The 16,462-nt window shown below is 49.1% G+C and overlaps 1 protein-coding gene across 4 annotated transcripts in view; it reads right to left on the bottom strand.

Moving 5' to 3' along the window:
• Positions 1 to 14,035, bottom strand: part of TNFRSF1B (TNF receptor superfamily member 1B) — a 37,658-nt gene extending 23,623 nt beyond the window's left edge. For 2 of the 4 annotated variants that reach the window (XM_044996002.1, XM_044996003.1), the window contains exon 1: positions 13,817 to 14,034. In XM_044996002.1, the coding sequence (XP_044851937.1) occupies positions 13,817 to 13,894 (78 nt within the window). In that variant the 5' untranslated portion in view covers positions 13,895 to 14,034. Of the gene's footprint in view, positions 1 to 13,816 lie in introns of all 4 variants that reach the window. The other 2 variants (XM_044996001.1, XM_044995999.1) reach the window with 2 other exon arrangements.
• Between the last annotated feature and the right edge of the window lie 2,427 nt (positions 14,036 to 16,462).

Genomic DNA, 16,462 nt, shown 5'->3' with positions numbered 1-16,462 from the left:
CTGCCTCTGCAGTCAGCTCAACACATCACTTACACCCACAAAAAAATCCCATCCTGAAATTCTCTCGCCAGTGCTGGTCATCCCAGGTCCGCAGAACAATCCTTCCGCACCAATCCACACTGGTTTCCAGAGCCCAGAAATGGCACTGCATAGTGTGTAGCTGATCCAGGACCCGGTCCTCTAGTACCAGCTGCTTGGTGTTCTCTTCCTCCGCGCTCCCATCCTGCTTCCACCGCTGCTCAATCTCCCACTGCTGCCGCCACATCATTTGTTTGGCGACGTGACAGGTGGTCTCCGAAGTCAAATTGGTCCAGCTTTGAGTGCTTAAAAATACACCCCAAGCAGACTCCGTGTGATCACAGCTACCACCACAGCAGAGCAGAGCATTGCCAGGTCCATGCTGGCCGACAACAATTAAAAAATGGTGCTAGTCGGCACAGGATGGTGGAGACATGGGATTTCTCAAAAAGTTGAAGCCCCCTGGCTTCCCACAATTCATAGCAAAAACAATCCCAGGAGGGCCAGTGCTGTGCAGTAAAGCAAAGGACCGCGCCCTCTGAGAAGGCAACACCTTTGGTTCACAACAAGCCACCACTGTGCATACACATGACGCAAACTGAGAAACAGGAGTTCCACGTGCATGCTATTGGTGCAGCTCGCCTCCAGTGCTTTACCAGACACAGCGCAACAAGCTTTGCATTCACACACACACAAACCCCAGGAATGGAGCACACCCCGGATCCGAACAGACTGGAGTGGTTGGCTTCCATCTGGCACAGCAGCTGGAAGGAACTGAGATGGTAGAGGGCACTTGCGCCCCCTCATATCGCTCCATCCTCAGACGCTGCTTGGAGACAGTTCAGCACCATTAGACAGTGCAATCTCCCTCAGTGGGACTATGCGAGTCCTGTCAAGTGAAGGTGAGGCTGAGCCCTTCCTTTCTGTCAAAGGTAAGTTTTCACTTCCAGAAAAAAGGGTTTCTAATACTTATGGTTAGGGCTCCGTGTCAGTCACGGATTCTGTGCCTTTCCGTGACCGCCACAACTTCTGCAGCAGCCGGTGTGGCTGACCCCAGGGCCGCCCAAGCAGCTGCCACAGGGCTGATGGAGCAGCTCCACAACCAGCCGCACCGGCTGCTGCTTGGGCGGCCCCGGGTAGCTGGCCTCGGGGACCACCGGAGCAGCCGCTGGTGTAGCTGGCCCTGGGACCACCTGAGCAGCAGTCCTGGGGGCGGCGGGAGCAACAGCGGGTGGACGGCCCTGGGGGGCTCCTGGCAGCTGGTCTCGATGGCCCCTGGCAGCTGATGCTGCAGGCCTCCCCGCGAGCATGTGCCCCTGCCCTGCCCCCCAGCTAAGATTTAGTCAGAGGTAAATAGTACAAGTCACGGACAGGTCACGGGCCGTGAATTTTTGGTTACTGCTCAGGATCTGTCCATGACTTTTACAAAAAATACCCATGATTAAATCGTAGCCTTCCTTACGGTGGTTGTGAAGAAAATCTAGTGAATGTAAAGCAATAGTAGGCTGCCTTCCTGCATCTGTCGCAAAGCGACATTGACAGGACTCTGGTCAGTTTCACAACGGCTCTTCAAAATACTGTAGACCTTCTGGGTGGCTGAGAAACTGACCTGAATCAGGACACTTTCAATCTGCAGCTACTTGAGACATCTTTGAACCAATGTGCACATTCACTGGGAGCAGGAGGGATCCCAAACCAGAGGTTGAAGGACGAATAGAGAAGCAGAGTCCCCAGCCCCATACCAGCACCCAACCACGCACAAATACAGTTTACAGCAGACAGGCTTCTCGGGGAAAGGGTAGAATAGCACAGACCCCTCAACATCCACGAGGCTCCAGGACGGGGTGGAGCAGACAGGAAGCCCCTTCTCCCTTTCAGTAGCCACAGAAGGTCTTCAAATGTATTAGATCCCTACACCCCAGAGGCTGATAGAAAAGGGGAGTTGCTGAGCGGCACCTTGGTAGGTATCCCACCTTCCCGACAGCTGAGTTTTTCACTAGGATATTGGCCCCACGCTTCATCTCTCATAGTTCCTGGACGATAGGTTTGGTCAGGCCTGAGGCACAAAACATTTTTCAAGTTTTGTAGCGTAAGAACAAAGCCAGTTTTAAAGGAGTCACATTCCTGCTATAATAGGCTCCAAAAGCCGTGAGCACGTTCCCTTTCCTGAGCTACAGTCAAGGGCTGGGGACTCTGAGGCAGACAATGCAGCCCCTTTTCACCACCAGGCGGCTTGATTCATTCTTATTATTCTCATTTATATAAAAAGGAAAAAAATATTTTCAAAAACGTCTCGGTTCAGCGCTCATCGTTAATGCTGGGCTTGCTATAGCAGTCTCACAGGAAGAGTAACGAGTAATAGAGAAACCACACCATTTGCAAATGTGAGCTGACAGCACTTCTGCTGCAAAAGCTAGCAAAGGAAAATAGTTTCTGAAGGCTTCGCTGCTGGCCACAGTATTTTTAGTTGAAACTCTTCCCTTGTTTAATAAGAGGCGGCCAATTGAGTGCAGGAGCTGCAGTTCTCTGGTCAGGTCATGGTGAACAGTATTAAGTCAAACACACCTAAGGAACTTTTTAAATCTTAAACCTTCACTTCAAAAACAGAGAGTGAGAGAGAGAGAAATAAAACAAACCACATCATAAATTATCCTGCTGGTGAGGCTTCCCAGCAAGACACGGTCTTGTCTCATTTTCTGCACTGTCTTTTAGATGTTGCAATACTGCCCTGGAAGCGGTGGAGAGACAGAAAAACCTGTTGCTCAATGGGTTCACATCCGCCTTTCAGAAATTTTGCTTGACACGGTGCATCTATTGACTGATACGATCACACAAAGTTTATCTGATTAGTGGTGGCTGTTGCTGACTAACTGTTAAGAAATTGTCAATTAATCCCGAACTAAACTAAAAAGAATCTTATCACTTTGGACTTGACTTCTCGGCAGAATACAATGGGCTGGGTTCTAATCTCACTGTTAAAACTTCTGTGGAATTAATTCTTATTTACTCTGGCGTAAGCAAGGGCACAGTTAAGAACACTCAGTCAGATCTGCTGTGCAAGGACAAAATTAGGCCTCTCATTTGATGTTTAGCTGTCCTAAAGCTATGTTACCTGGCCACAGGATGATTCCCCTTTTCCCACCCTTGCCCCCTATGCCAGGGACCAGAAAAGGATGAGTGTAGAAGCTGTTATGCCAGGCAAATCCTCAGATCCACTGGCTTTATGGCAGCTCTCCACTGGGATAGTGACAGAACACAGGTGCAGCAGTGGCCAGGGTCTGGCCTAAAATTTTTCAGTTCCACCCAATTTTTGTGCAAGTCATCTCTCCCTCTGCTTTAATTTGTACCTCTAATTACAGCACCTAACTTGTATTATGAAAATAAACTCTTCACTTGAAAAAGAATGCTGTAAATCTGAAACCCTTTCATGGGCTGATGTGACTCATACCATCACTCAGGAATAAAATCTGATCCCAGATTCAAGTTAATCATAACCCAGAGTAACAATTTGGCACGAGACAAGTTTGAGAAGAACCTTGCACTGAATACTTAGGGTCAACTTTAGAGTTGCTCAGACTAGACAGTAGCATGTGAGGAGGAAAGACTTTTCAGAGATTCGTACGAACAGAATGGAAACATCTGAATGTCGTCAGTGGAAGCAAAACTCATTTCCCAAGAGCAGGCAGAGACACTTACACCAGAGATTTTGATTCGCCCTTTCATAACTGTTTTCTACTGCCACCTCTGTACATTAGCTGAACAAACGTTGGCATGTTGCTACAGTGCTGGAATATCAGCAGGACAAACGGGGACAAGCCGAGTACACAGGGAGGGGAAGTACGGTACAGTAGGCAATGCCCAGGACATTAGGCAGAGCACAAGAGGTTACATGCAAGAAGTCAGAGACCCAGGACTCTGTCCCTATGGAGTTAAAAACACAAATGCTTACAGCGCATTCCACTCTGCAGGGTGTATTACAGACTCCCAGCAATCTGATGGTCTAACCCAGGGGTGGCCAACCTGCGGCTCTTCAGAGGTTAATATGCGGCTCCTTGCATAGGCACTGACTCCGGGGCTGGAGCTACAGGCGCCAACTTTCCAATGTGCCGGGGGGGTGCTCACTGCTCAACCCCTGCTCTGCCCCAGGCCCTGCCCCCACATCACCCCTTCCCCCGAGCCGGCCGTGCCCTCGCTCTCCCCCCCTCCCCACCAGAGCCTCCTGCACACCACGTAACAGCTGGTCGCGGCGGGCGGGAGGTGTGGGGAGGGAGGGAGGGGGAGGTGCTGATTGGCGGAGCTGCCAGTGGGTGGGAGGCACTGGGACGGGGCAGGGGAGCTGATGGGGGGCTGCTGACGTATTACTGTGGCTCTTTGGCAATGTACATTGATACGTTCTGGCTCCTTCTCAGACTCAAGTTGGCCGCCTCTGCTCTAACCTACCACAGGCTTATGAGGGACCTAGCAGCAGCTTCTGTAACAACCAGGGCCACAGCGGGTAGCTCATCAAAACACATATTTACAAACACACCTGAGCTCAAAGACTCCCAGAATGGAGCTGAGCCATCTCCTCCCTGCCCCCCTTTGGGGGATTGGCACCCCAGGGACTGCAACGGTGCCTGGCCTCTCTGCTGGGCCTGATGGGAGGAGGCTCACCCTCCTCACACACCCAACCACAATCCAGGCCCTAACGTTCGTATTAGAGGTGGACCTGGGTCGTAAAGTTCAAATCCAGATTGGGAGTCACCCTTCCCCAAAGCGTGAGGGGCTTGGGACGGAAGCACTGAGTAGGCTCCATGTAACAGGGAGGACTGACCAGCTCAGAAGTTCAGAGAAGGGTCCTCCCCAACATTCAGGGAGATTTGCCCCCAGGCCACTCCCAGGCTCGCACCTCGCTGACACAACGTGAAGCACTTCGCAGGTGCTAGGTATTAGTCTGATGCTGACTTTCTCTAAACCCTGGACCTAGCCAGAAACGTCTCCATTTCAGCCCTGGGCGTCACTACACAGCACTAACGGGTAACACTCCACTAAAACGCGTCTCCAAATTCAAGGAGTCAAGTGGAGGATTTTAAACAGGAACTGCCGCCTGTAGGTAAACCACAATGAAGTCATCTAACACTCTAACATCAGAACCTGTTGCTATGGAAAAGACTGTGGTTCAGAGACGCAGTCTGTTCAGCAGCAAGAGGGGAAAATATAGAGCTTGATTTAAAATAACTGAGCTGGTAATTTGGAGGACAAATACTGTCAGGGCCAAATCCTGCCTTCAGATGGTGGCAACTCTCACTGAAGTCAAGGGGTGCTGCGCCCGTGTAACTGAGATCGGAACCAGGCCCAAAGACCTACACTCAAAGCAGTGAGCTCTTCAAAATCACGTAGTGCCATCACTGCTCTAAGACAGGGGTGGGCAAACGTTTTGGCCCGAGGGCCACATCTGGGTATGGAAATTGTATGGCGGGACAGGAATCCTCATGAAATTGGCGTTGGGGGTGGGCCTCTCAGGTAGGGCCAGAAATGAGGCGTTCAGGGTGCGGGAGGGGGCTCTGGGCTGGGACCAAGGGGTCTGGAGGGTGGGAGGGGCATCAAGGGTGGGGCAGGGGTTGTGGCGCGGAAGGGGGTCATGGAGCAGGCTCCGGGTGGCACTTAGCTCAAGCAGCTCCCAGAAGCACTGGCATGTTCCCACTCTGGCTCCTACGTGGAAGCACAACCAGGCAGCTCTGCACGCTGCCCCGTATGCAGGTGCCACCGCTGCAGCTCCCCCTGGCCGTGGCTCCCAGCCAATGGGAGCTGCAGGGGCAGTGCTTGGGGTGATGGCAGCACGCAGAGTCCCCTTGCTGCCCCTATGTGCAGGAGCCGGAGGGGGGACATGCTGCTTCCAGGAGCTGTGCAGAGCCACAGCATACACGGAGTGGGGCAAGCCCCCGACCCCGCTCCCTGGCTGGAGTGCCACAGCAGGGCAAGCCCCCAACCCCGCTCACCAACGGAAGCTCGAGGGACAGATTAAAGCATCTAAAGGGTTGGATATGGCCCAGGGCCGTAGTTTGCCCACCCCTGCTCTAAGACAAGTTTTTGGGTCCACTGTATGAATAGTTCACCCATCCTGTACTCTCTAGGAGTAAAGAGGGCCAGAACAAGGCCTCTGAACTATTTAATGTGGGGTCTTCTGCACAAGGGTGAATTTCACCCTATAAACTAGGAGCTTGGCATATTCTGATAGCAATGGACAGTACAACTCTCCTTCCCTGACCATCAGCCCCCAAAACCCCAAAAACGGCTCTATTTTCTTTCTTACGACTATGGATTTTCTTTTTCTAGCTTCTCTTATCACTATAGTATCCAAGCACATTTTTCCCCATCATAAACTAGGAAAGCAGGAAACTTTATTATGCACGGAACTCATTTATAATCCACAAAAACAACGTAAGTGTCCAAAAATATCTGGCCCACAGTCTGGCTTGAAGATGCAGGGCCAGAATCTGATCGCTGTCATACCGATGTAAACCTGGTGTAACCCCAAGGGGCAGAGCTAGTCTGACATAGACAAAATCAGAATCCAATCAACAATACTTAATAAATCCTACAAGCCACCTGATTTTCTTTACTGGTCCTTGTCTATAATACTGTATCTTGATCTAGTCTGTAATATCAGATCCAGAGACAGATGCTTAAGAGACCACAGCTGTCAGTGGCTTTCTGATTTGTTGCCGATAGCTAACTTTGGTTTACTTTTGATGATACATCTTCTAATACCAACATTCAACAATATGTTGAAGGTGAGAATCATACTTTTGAGATTTTAGTCACATATCCTGTTCGTTTTCTATGATCTTGCTCTACTAACCATCATTGGTGTATATTAACTAAGACTTATACTGCTCTGGGGCATACATATACAAAAACTTTGTACATGCAGGCTCACAGTAAATGTTAACAACACCTATGTGGAATTTTATAAGAACAGTTATGAAATTGTATTATTTTTTCTCTAATTCTGATACTGGCGAGCACCTTAAAGTTTCACTACTCTCCGATGGGACTATATCTGTGCATGTGCTGATACAACACTCAATTTCACTGACTAGGCCCTGGTCTACACTACAAACTCATGCTGCTATAACTATGGAAAATCCACACCCCTGAATGACGCAGTTATGCCAACCGAACTCCCGGTGTAGACGACGCTGTGTCAACAGGAGGGCTTCTCCTGCGACATAGCTACCACCTCTCGCGTTGGCAGAGCACCTATGCCAATGGGAGAAGCTCTCTCGTTGGCATAGGTAGCGTCTTCACTAAGCGCTACAGCAGCACTCTAAGTGTGGACAAGTCCCGAGCGTCCAGAGGCCCGTATCAAGATCTGGAACCCGAGATGACAGGAGCTGGACAAACAAATATGAAGACATGGTCCCTAATCCTAAAATCTTACAATGTAAGATGAGAAGGGTCATGAGAAAGAGGGTAGATATTACACGCAGTTGCCATTTTGTGCAGAGTAAGGGAGAGGGAGGAATCAGAGATGACCACCAGATCAAAAGGCCCGAAGCACATGGAGAATGCTGGTGTCAACACTGGCAGAGAAGAGGGTCGGAGAAAGTTGCAGAGGAAAAAAAAGAAGGAAGCAGATTTGCCCATATTAAGTATAAACTGATGGTGAGACATCCAGGAAGAGGTATCTGAGACAGGCGGAGATGTAAGATTGGATGGCGAGGGGAAGAGTGGGAGTGAAGAAGACAACAAGCAAGTCACCAGCGTGAAGATAGCAGACGAAATCATGTGAGGAGACGAGATCACCCAGAGAGAGGGCGTAAAAGGAGAAGTTCTGGTTATACAAAATTAAGGGGAAACATTCATAAAGGCTTCTTGTAATGTGGCATTTGGGGGATTTTTAATATAGAATTTCCTGGCTCTGCAGCGTTTGTGTATTTTAAACTACAGTGTCCTATTTAGATTTTCTCCCTTACAACCTTAACTCCTGCTTAATATAATTTGAACTGTGAATCATACAAAGGGCGTTAGCGCATTATTCTGGTCTCCTTCCTCTTGCATATAATGCACTGTGCTCCTTCTGAGACTCCAATTTCTCTGCATAATACCCACACCCCTGATGTCAACCAGGGAAACAAAGAGGAAATAATACAAGAAGAGATGGGCCAACGGTAAAACCCAGATCTTAATAGTCCCGTCCTTGGGAGAAAACGGGATCTGGATCTGAATTTTGCAGCTGGTTCTCTCCAAGGGTACGTCTATACTGCAATTAGACAACCTCAGCTGGCCTGTGCCAGTTGCTCGAGCTAAGGGGCTGTTTAATTGTGGCATAGAGATTTGGGCTCAGGCTCAGGCCACACACCTAAAAAATGGGAAAGCTCCTGGCAAGGATAACTTGAATGCAGAATTGTTCAAGGTAAATCCTAAATTAGCAGCCAGCATCTATCCTGGCTGCTCTATTTACATCAGTCTGGGAAAGGGGAAAAGTGCCAGATGAGTGGACCAGTGGGGATATAGTGAAGAAACCAAAGAAAGGAACTCTCAGTGATTGTAATAACTGGCATGGTATCACACTTTTCTCTGTGCCAGGTAAAGTACGGTGTAAGATCATAGTCCAGCGTATACCAGAGGCAGTTGATAGCGTTCTTGGAAAAGAGCAAGCTGGTTTTCGGAAAGGGAGTGGATGCACAGACCAGATCATCACTCTGTGAAACATAATAGAACGGTGCTCAGATTGGCAATGGCAACTCTACATGAATTTCATAGACTTTAAGAAGGCTTTTGATAGCATTCAGAGGACCAGCCCATGGCGCATTCTGCAGCCATATGGAATTCCTTTCCGTATAATCAACATCATCAAAAGCTTCTATTTCAACTTTACATGCAGTATTGATCACAGAAAGCTCAGTTTTGAAGTCAAAACAGGAGTACGTTGGGGTGTCTCATGTCTGCAATTCTCTTCAACATCATCATCAACTGGGTAATGCAGAGTACAACAGAAGTCATGCCAAGAGGTTTTAAATGGACACTCTTCTCATCCCTTGAAGACCTGGACTTTGCAGATGATGTCGTTCTCCTATCACATACCCAACACCATATACAAGAAAAAACAACTCAACTCAATGCATTCAGCCAGCAAATTGAACTGAAAATCAACCTCAATAAGACAGATATCATGACCTTTAATATTGCCTCATCATCACCAGTACGGATAGAGGATTATGTTCTCACCAATGTAGAAACATTCTCATACTTGGGCAGCACCATCATCCAGGACGGTGGAACAAGCCAGGACGTCCAGAACAGAATCAGTAAAGCCAGGAACACCTTCAGGACCTTAAATACAGTCTGGAAATCATCAAAATACAACACCAAAACCAAACTCAAGATTTATCAGAGCTGCGTAATTTTAACACTACATTATAGTGCAGAATGCTGGGGAATGAGAAAGTATGACATGTCCAAACTGTCTTCATACCATACAACCTCAGAAAAATCCTCCGTATCTTTTGGTCCAGAACAATCTCAAACCAAGATCTATTGACACAGTGCAGCCAAGAGGATCTGAGCACCATCACTGCCAGGAGGCATTGGAGATGGATCAGTCATGTGCTTCGGATGGAAGCTGATTCCAAAGTAGCAATAAGATGGACACCTGAAGGCACGTGAAAACGAGGCTGCCTGAAAAGAACATGATGAAGAGCTGTGGCAGCCGAGCTGAAAAACGTGGGGCTCAGCTGGGGAGCCATTGAAAGACTTGACAGAAAGAGACAGGAGTGGAGGAGCTTCGTCACTGCCCTAAATGTCAGAGGCGTAATAGGAATATCATGATGATGATTAGCCCAAGCCTCATAAGCCTGAGTCAGCTGGCATGGGGCAGCCACAGGTTTTTAATTGTAATCTAGACATAACCGTCCCGGCCAAACCCAAACCCTGTATCCATGGCACTTGGGAAAATTCACAGATGGCTCCAAACTTGGCAACTTGGGCCCATCTCTAGATACAAGGAATTCCGAAAATGATGCTGTACGAAGAACCTAACTAACAGCAGGCCTGGTAGTCTCAACATTCCCATACCTGTCACTGGAAAAAATGACTATGGATCAAACAAACTGCAAACATTAGAGTGACATTTTTTGCCAGTATGTTGAACACAGAATCACAGGGTTAGAAGAGACCACAAAGGTCAGTCTAACCCCTTGCCAAGATGCAGGATTTGTTGTGGCTAAACCATCCAAGGCAGATGGCTCTCCAGCCTCCTTTTGAAAACCTCCAGTGAAGCAACTTCCACGACCTCCCTCGGTGTCTGTTCCATTCTCCTGCTGTTCTTACAGTAAGGAGGCTTTTCCTGAGATTCAATCTAAATTCGATATGCTGCAGTTTGAACCCATTGCCTCGTCCTGCCCTCTAGCACGATCCTCCTGTTTTCCCTGTGACACTAATGGCTTTGCACAGCTCTGTTTACAGTCTCTTAGCCACAGAACTCCTTCATCGTTGCAGCACAAATGAAAATGTGTGCAACCACCAGCTAGCAGTGGCACATAGCCCCTAGACCTAATGGTGAGACAAGCTGGGGAAATCAGCACGGTTATCCTGAGCCTCTTGCTTTGGGTTTTTAACAACCTCCCCCTCCATTCCCATCTCTCAGCTGCCCAGGCCTTGTATCATGGTCATCACTCATCCTGCCAAGATCTAAATGGAAATTCCTCAGAAACCGGTTATCACTTACAGGATGGGTCACCGGGGAGAGACCAGAAACACTCAGCTTGCCAGTGAAAGGCATGTGCCCTTGTGGGCTGCTGAAACCACTTCTATTAAAAACACTGGTTGACTGAAATGTTCTAAACGGCAAGATTTAGGCTCAGTTCCTGTGGGTAAGTGCAGACTTTGACAAGAATCTTTCAAGTATCTCAGACTGAATGAGGAAAACAAACCAAGAAAAAGTGTGTCATTCAAGAGCTATTTGCTTTGCTGACTTCCCCTGACTGAACCCTCTTGCCAGCAAATAAAATGCTGAGCTTTCATTAGCCCCACTATGCATCGGTTCTTTGAACTGATCACATTTTGCAATAATGGGCAGAAGATCTCTTTTTTCCACATCATTATGGTGGCTGCAATGTTTCTGAAATGACCTTTTTTTTTTTCCAGATCTGCATGCAATTTATTGATTTTATTTTTTTGCTGATGAAAGGTGCAAGATTCACAGCCCCAAAAAGACCAAATACCCCTATATGACAACAAAATGGGTACAGCATGGGCAGTGATGGTGAAAGCTTCCCCAGTTCTCTGCCACCAGTGTGGGACCATGTGTAGGAGTGAAAAAGGAGTTCACTATCCATTACCCAGTCAATCTTGGGCCTCGCTGAAGCTGCCAGCAAGGGGCACAAGCAGGGCTAATTGTGAGGATTTTGGTGATGAGACACACCACAAGACTAAGACACAAAGCAGGCAAACTGGCAACCAAATGCTAACTGCTTTCAGTCACTACTTACCTGGGCTAGATTCAAACTGGAAGACGACAGCTGAAAAGCTTGCTAAACTGTTACCAATCCACCAAGGTATCCAGTCCCTCTAAAATACCACTGTATAACTGCAGGTGTAATATATATAAAATACCATTGTGTAACTCCGTGTGTGTACATGTGTATATACACACACACACACCCTGATTGTCTGGTCACTTTAGCTTTTCATCCTATAAACCCTAAATTAATATAAAGAAATACAGAAATAAATTGCACAACCCATCAAAGCTTCCCCTACATGGGAAATATTTTAGATCTTGAAATAACTAAGACAAACGTACATATCAGCATGATGGAGGGAAATTATGAACGTCCAATTCTGTACCTATTCAGAGAACATCAGCCAAGATGCCTTAGCCTATATAAAGTGTTCGCTATACTGTATAGATATTTTAAACATGTGAACCAGAGGTCACTAAAACTATTACAAAATCACTTCTTCCTAAATATCAGAAAGGCAAATGACACCTCAGATCCCTCATTACTGTACTGTGCATGCAGATCAGTGTCAAGGTCCTGCAGCTCACCCCTATCTCACCTTCACTGTGGTCCTGTCATCCAGGTCCCTCCCCTACTACCTACATTTGCTTGGATCAGCTCTTTGAATATCTCAGTTTTTCTGGTGCTCTTTTCTCCAGATTCCTAGTCCTGTTCACTAACATCAGTCTGGTCTCCAGACTGCTACATTTGCTATAAATAAACATCAGAGAGCCAAATCTTGGCTTTTCTGCGCATCCCAGACTATGGGAGATTGGGGTGTGCAAGGAACACGAGACCAGGTCCATACAAAGCTTCACGGAAACTCTCTCTCTGAAGCAGTGATGCTCAGACTGAAGCCCAAGAGCCACAAGTGGTTCTTTAATGTTTCTCCTGAGGCTCTTGCAGTGCCTGTATTTAATTAAATCAGAAACCCATCAGGATGCTTTTAGTATGTTATTAACCAATTAAAGTTAAATTAACAACTTATTTGCTGCGAGAATTGTGTGTGTATATACATAAAAATAAAAACAGGAGTATTTCCCCTGTCATACTGTTTGACTATGAATAGTACTACAGTAAATGAAACAAGGAATTCACACTACTACAGCTCTTTCGGGTAATGTTGATTGCTAATTTCACTCCTGAACCACTGAGATCTGAGTATCCCAGATCTCAAGTATTTATATGGTCTCCCTTGCACAGTATCTGAGTACACCACCACCGTCATTGTATTTATCCTTGCTAAAAGTCCACCGCCAGGAATAAATCAATATAGCGTGTAAACACAACGTTCAAAGTCAAAATGGCCTTTCCAAGGTTTCTTACTTGAAAAGTTATGTGCTCTGTTAGACAGAAGCATAACAGAAAGTGGAAGGGTCCCAGCTGCAGCTCCAAATCAGGCTGTGGATCGAAATCAAAGGACTTTTCTATGTATATCAGGGCAGATTTTAAAGTCTTATCAAGTACAACCAAAGGTTCCTGTTTAATGCACACAGTAAATAATGTGCAGATTTTTATTCTGCACCTGCCAGGGCGCACTTCGTCGGTGCAAAATAAGCAAACAGCCTAAGGAAGCGGATACAGTGCTAAAGCGGATTCCCCAAACAGGGAACCCACCGAGGGTAACAATGTTTTTTTAAAAAAGCAGTGACATTTGCAACGCTGCACAGTGTTAACACTTGGCTGGGATCTGAGGGGCTGCAGAGCTCGAAGGGCACAAGCCGCGGCCGTTTGAGGCCTGCACGTAGTCATACCAGTAAAGCAATGAGCAATCTCTCGTCTCTCTCTCTGGTGCAGAGCAGACGCGCCAGCCCCCAGATGTGCTCATCTCTCGGGGGCAGGAGACTGGCTCTGCACAGCACGCAACCTCGGAGGGGCCCTTCGAGCCGCGCCGCGATGCGCAGAAGAAGAATGAGCAGGATGCACCCAAAGCTCGGTGCACTGGAAAGGGGGGACGGGGGGGCGCTTTGGCACCACGGGTTGGGGCACCCAGCTGCGGAAGCTGGGACGGTCCCCCCCACGTCTGGCCGCTGGGCTCGCGGGGGGAGGGAGGGGAGGGGAGGGGGCGGTGGAATGACTGCAGCCCTACGGCGAGGAGTAACCAAGCAATCGGGGGAGAGGGGCCTGGCCCACACAGGGGGGTGCGGGAGGCCTCAGGACTCGGCGGGCGGCGCTGAGCCGAGCGCGGGCGCCCGGCCCGCTCCCCACCCCCCCAGCTCCGGGTTCCCAGCAGCCGCCCGCTCTGAGTCAATGGGCGCCGTGACGGGAAAGGGCCGGAGCCCCGGGCGGGCTCCCGGGCCGCGCTCACCCACCTTGCCGGGCTGCGAGCCCCCCACGTGCAGGTGCAGCAGCGGCAGCAGCAGCGCGCCCACCAGCCAGCCGGGCCCCATCCTGCAGCCCCGCCGCGCCGCGACTGAAACCCGCCGCCGGGAGCCAGCCGAGGGGCGGGGCGGGGCCGGCTCCGGGGCAGCGCCCCCGCGGCAGGGCTGAGCGGAAGCCTCGGCCCCTCCCTCCGCGGCTCAGCGGTGGGGGCTGCTAGGAAAAGTCCCCCCCCGTGACCAGATGCCCTGATCTGATAGGGACAGACCCGATATTTGGGGCTTTTTCTTATCTAGGTGCCTATTACCCCCCCCCACACACACACACACCCTATCCTGATTTTTCACACCTGCTGTCTGGTCAGCCTACCCCCCCCCTTCGCCTGGAGCGGGGGCAGCTGTGGCCCTGCAGGGTGGGAAGTACTTGGGGGGGGGGGTCCACACATATCCGAGGGGGCTTCTGGGATCCAAGGGAATAAGGCAGGTTGCAGGAGGCTGATCCGGTCACCCCCCCCAAAGTCAGTCCCGTCTCTGCATGGCACAGGGTGGATCGCAGGTGCCTTGGGCTTGGGGCAGGGCAAATGGGGCTCGCCCAAGGCTTGGGCCAGCGCTAGCCTGAAGCAAGAATATTTTTGCTGGCCGCTAAGGGCTACTGCTTGCCTTGCATTGTTTCCACGAACCAAAAATATCCCACCCCAAGCTGCACTAATACAGAGGGTAAAGAGTCCTCATTAAATGGGATGAAAGGGATTGGGGGGAGGCCATTTCCACCTGCTGGAGCCCCTAAGAAATGGCTTACAAGCCCTGTCTACACTACAGACGTGTGGGTGTAACTCCGGTTTGCTCAGCGACGCAGTTATCCCGGGGGGACCAAGCTCCTAGTGTAGACAGAGCGGTGTCGACAAGAAGCCTTCTCCCATTGATATAGCTACCACCTCTCAGGGAGATGGATTAACTATGCCAGTGGGTCTCAGACTTTTGTCCTGGTGACCCCTTTCACATAGCAAGCCTCTGAGTGCAACCCCCAACCCTCCCTTATAAATTAAAAATACTTAAATATATTTAACACCATTATACATGCAGGAGGCAAAGCGGGGTTTGAAGTGGAGGCTGACCCCCCCCATGTAATAACCTTGCAACCCCCTGAGGGGTCCCAACCCCCAGTTTGAGAACCCCTGAACCACGCTAATGGGAGAAGCTCCCCCATGGGAGTAGGTAGGATCTTCACTAAGCACTACAGTGGTGCAGCTGCTGTGCGATAAGTGTAGCCAAGCCCTTCGTCACTAGCATCACTACTGCTCAGCGGGGCGGATCACCCACGTGTGATGGATTAGACAGATTCCTCCAGGGCAGATGACACATTTTTCCCTTCTGGCGCTCCACCCATGAACTGCAGTACAATCAGCTGCACCTGTCTGATTGGAATCTAATCCCTGAGGCCTTGTGTACACTGGGGAAGTGACTCATGATAGAAAACATGTTACCTAGCAACCAAGCACGATTTTGTCTTTAGTGCAGACAAAGAGAATTGTGTTTAAGAACAGGTCTGCTACTTGTGATTAACCCTAGGGTACCTTTCCAAGGTTAACTATGACCAGCTAATTGGCTTTAAAACATGATATTAAACATGGCTTAGCACCTAGTGTAGACAGGAACACAGCCTGTTTAAAAACATGTTAGCTGATTGTGGTTAATGCCCCGGTCCTCTTCAGAGTTAACCGTGACTGAGTAACACGATCCCTGGGTGGGAGTGGGGAAAACCATGACCAGCTAATACGTTTTTACACATGCTTTGTCCTGCTCTACACTAGCCACTGTCATATTTAACATCAAGCTACATTTTCCCATTGTAGACACAGCCGATGAGTATAATAAACGTTTCCTTGTCTGAATTTACTCTGTAGCAAAGACGGTCATGTTTTATGGACCAAACACCACTCCCCTTACTCATGGGAATATTCCCACCGGCTTCAAGTCACCTCTTGGGAAGGGAGAGAAGGTGGGGCTCAGATTAGGGGGAGGGGGGGAAGACAGGAACTATACAGCAGGGTGGAGTGGGGATGGGAAGTGAAGTCTCAGCGGGAATTTTTCCAGCTCACTGGTCCCTTTTCTGTTTCCCCTTCATTATTTATTTCTCTGATCTGCTATTTTGCCTCTCTTAACACTCCAGCTTTTTTCCAATCCCTTCTACAGCTCCATCCTCCACCAAATACGCTTTCTAAACTTGTGATGGTGGGGGGATGGGCAGCACACTCTAAGCAACCCACACGGTCACTGTACAAACATCTGTGAAATTGCTCCAGTCGTTGCCTGCAGAGTAATAAATCAGCTATTAGTCAGCCCTGTCCTCCAAACATTCCAGTGGAGTCAAGGTGCAGACTGAACATCTTAACCTATGATGTAATCTCATACTCCAGGCTTCAGCTGCAGCTCTTCAATCCAGTACTCCTATCTCAGGGCAGGGGTGGGGGGTGCACAGCCACTGACAAGGAGGTATATTGGGGGCTCCCCATATGGGGGGAAAGGGGACTGCTGGCTTGGTGGACAAGGGGGAAAATGAAGCACCTGCCATGGAGCTAGAACGGAGGACCCTACTCTAGGGGAAGGAGAGAACAGATGTTATATAAACGCCTGCCACAG

This window comes from Mauremys mutica, chromosome 21 (genome assembly GCF_020497125.1).
Source record: "Mauremys mutica isolate MM-2020 ecotype Southern chromosome 21, ASM2049712v1, whole genome shotgun sequence".
NCBI classification, from domain to species: domain Eukaryota; kingdom Metazoa; phylum Chordata; order Testudines; family Geoemydidae; genus Mauremys; species Mauremys mutica.
Note: the sequence above shows the minus strand (reverse complement) of the source record. Positions and strands in the feature narration are given on the sequence as shown.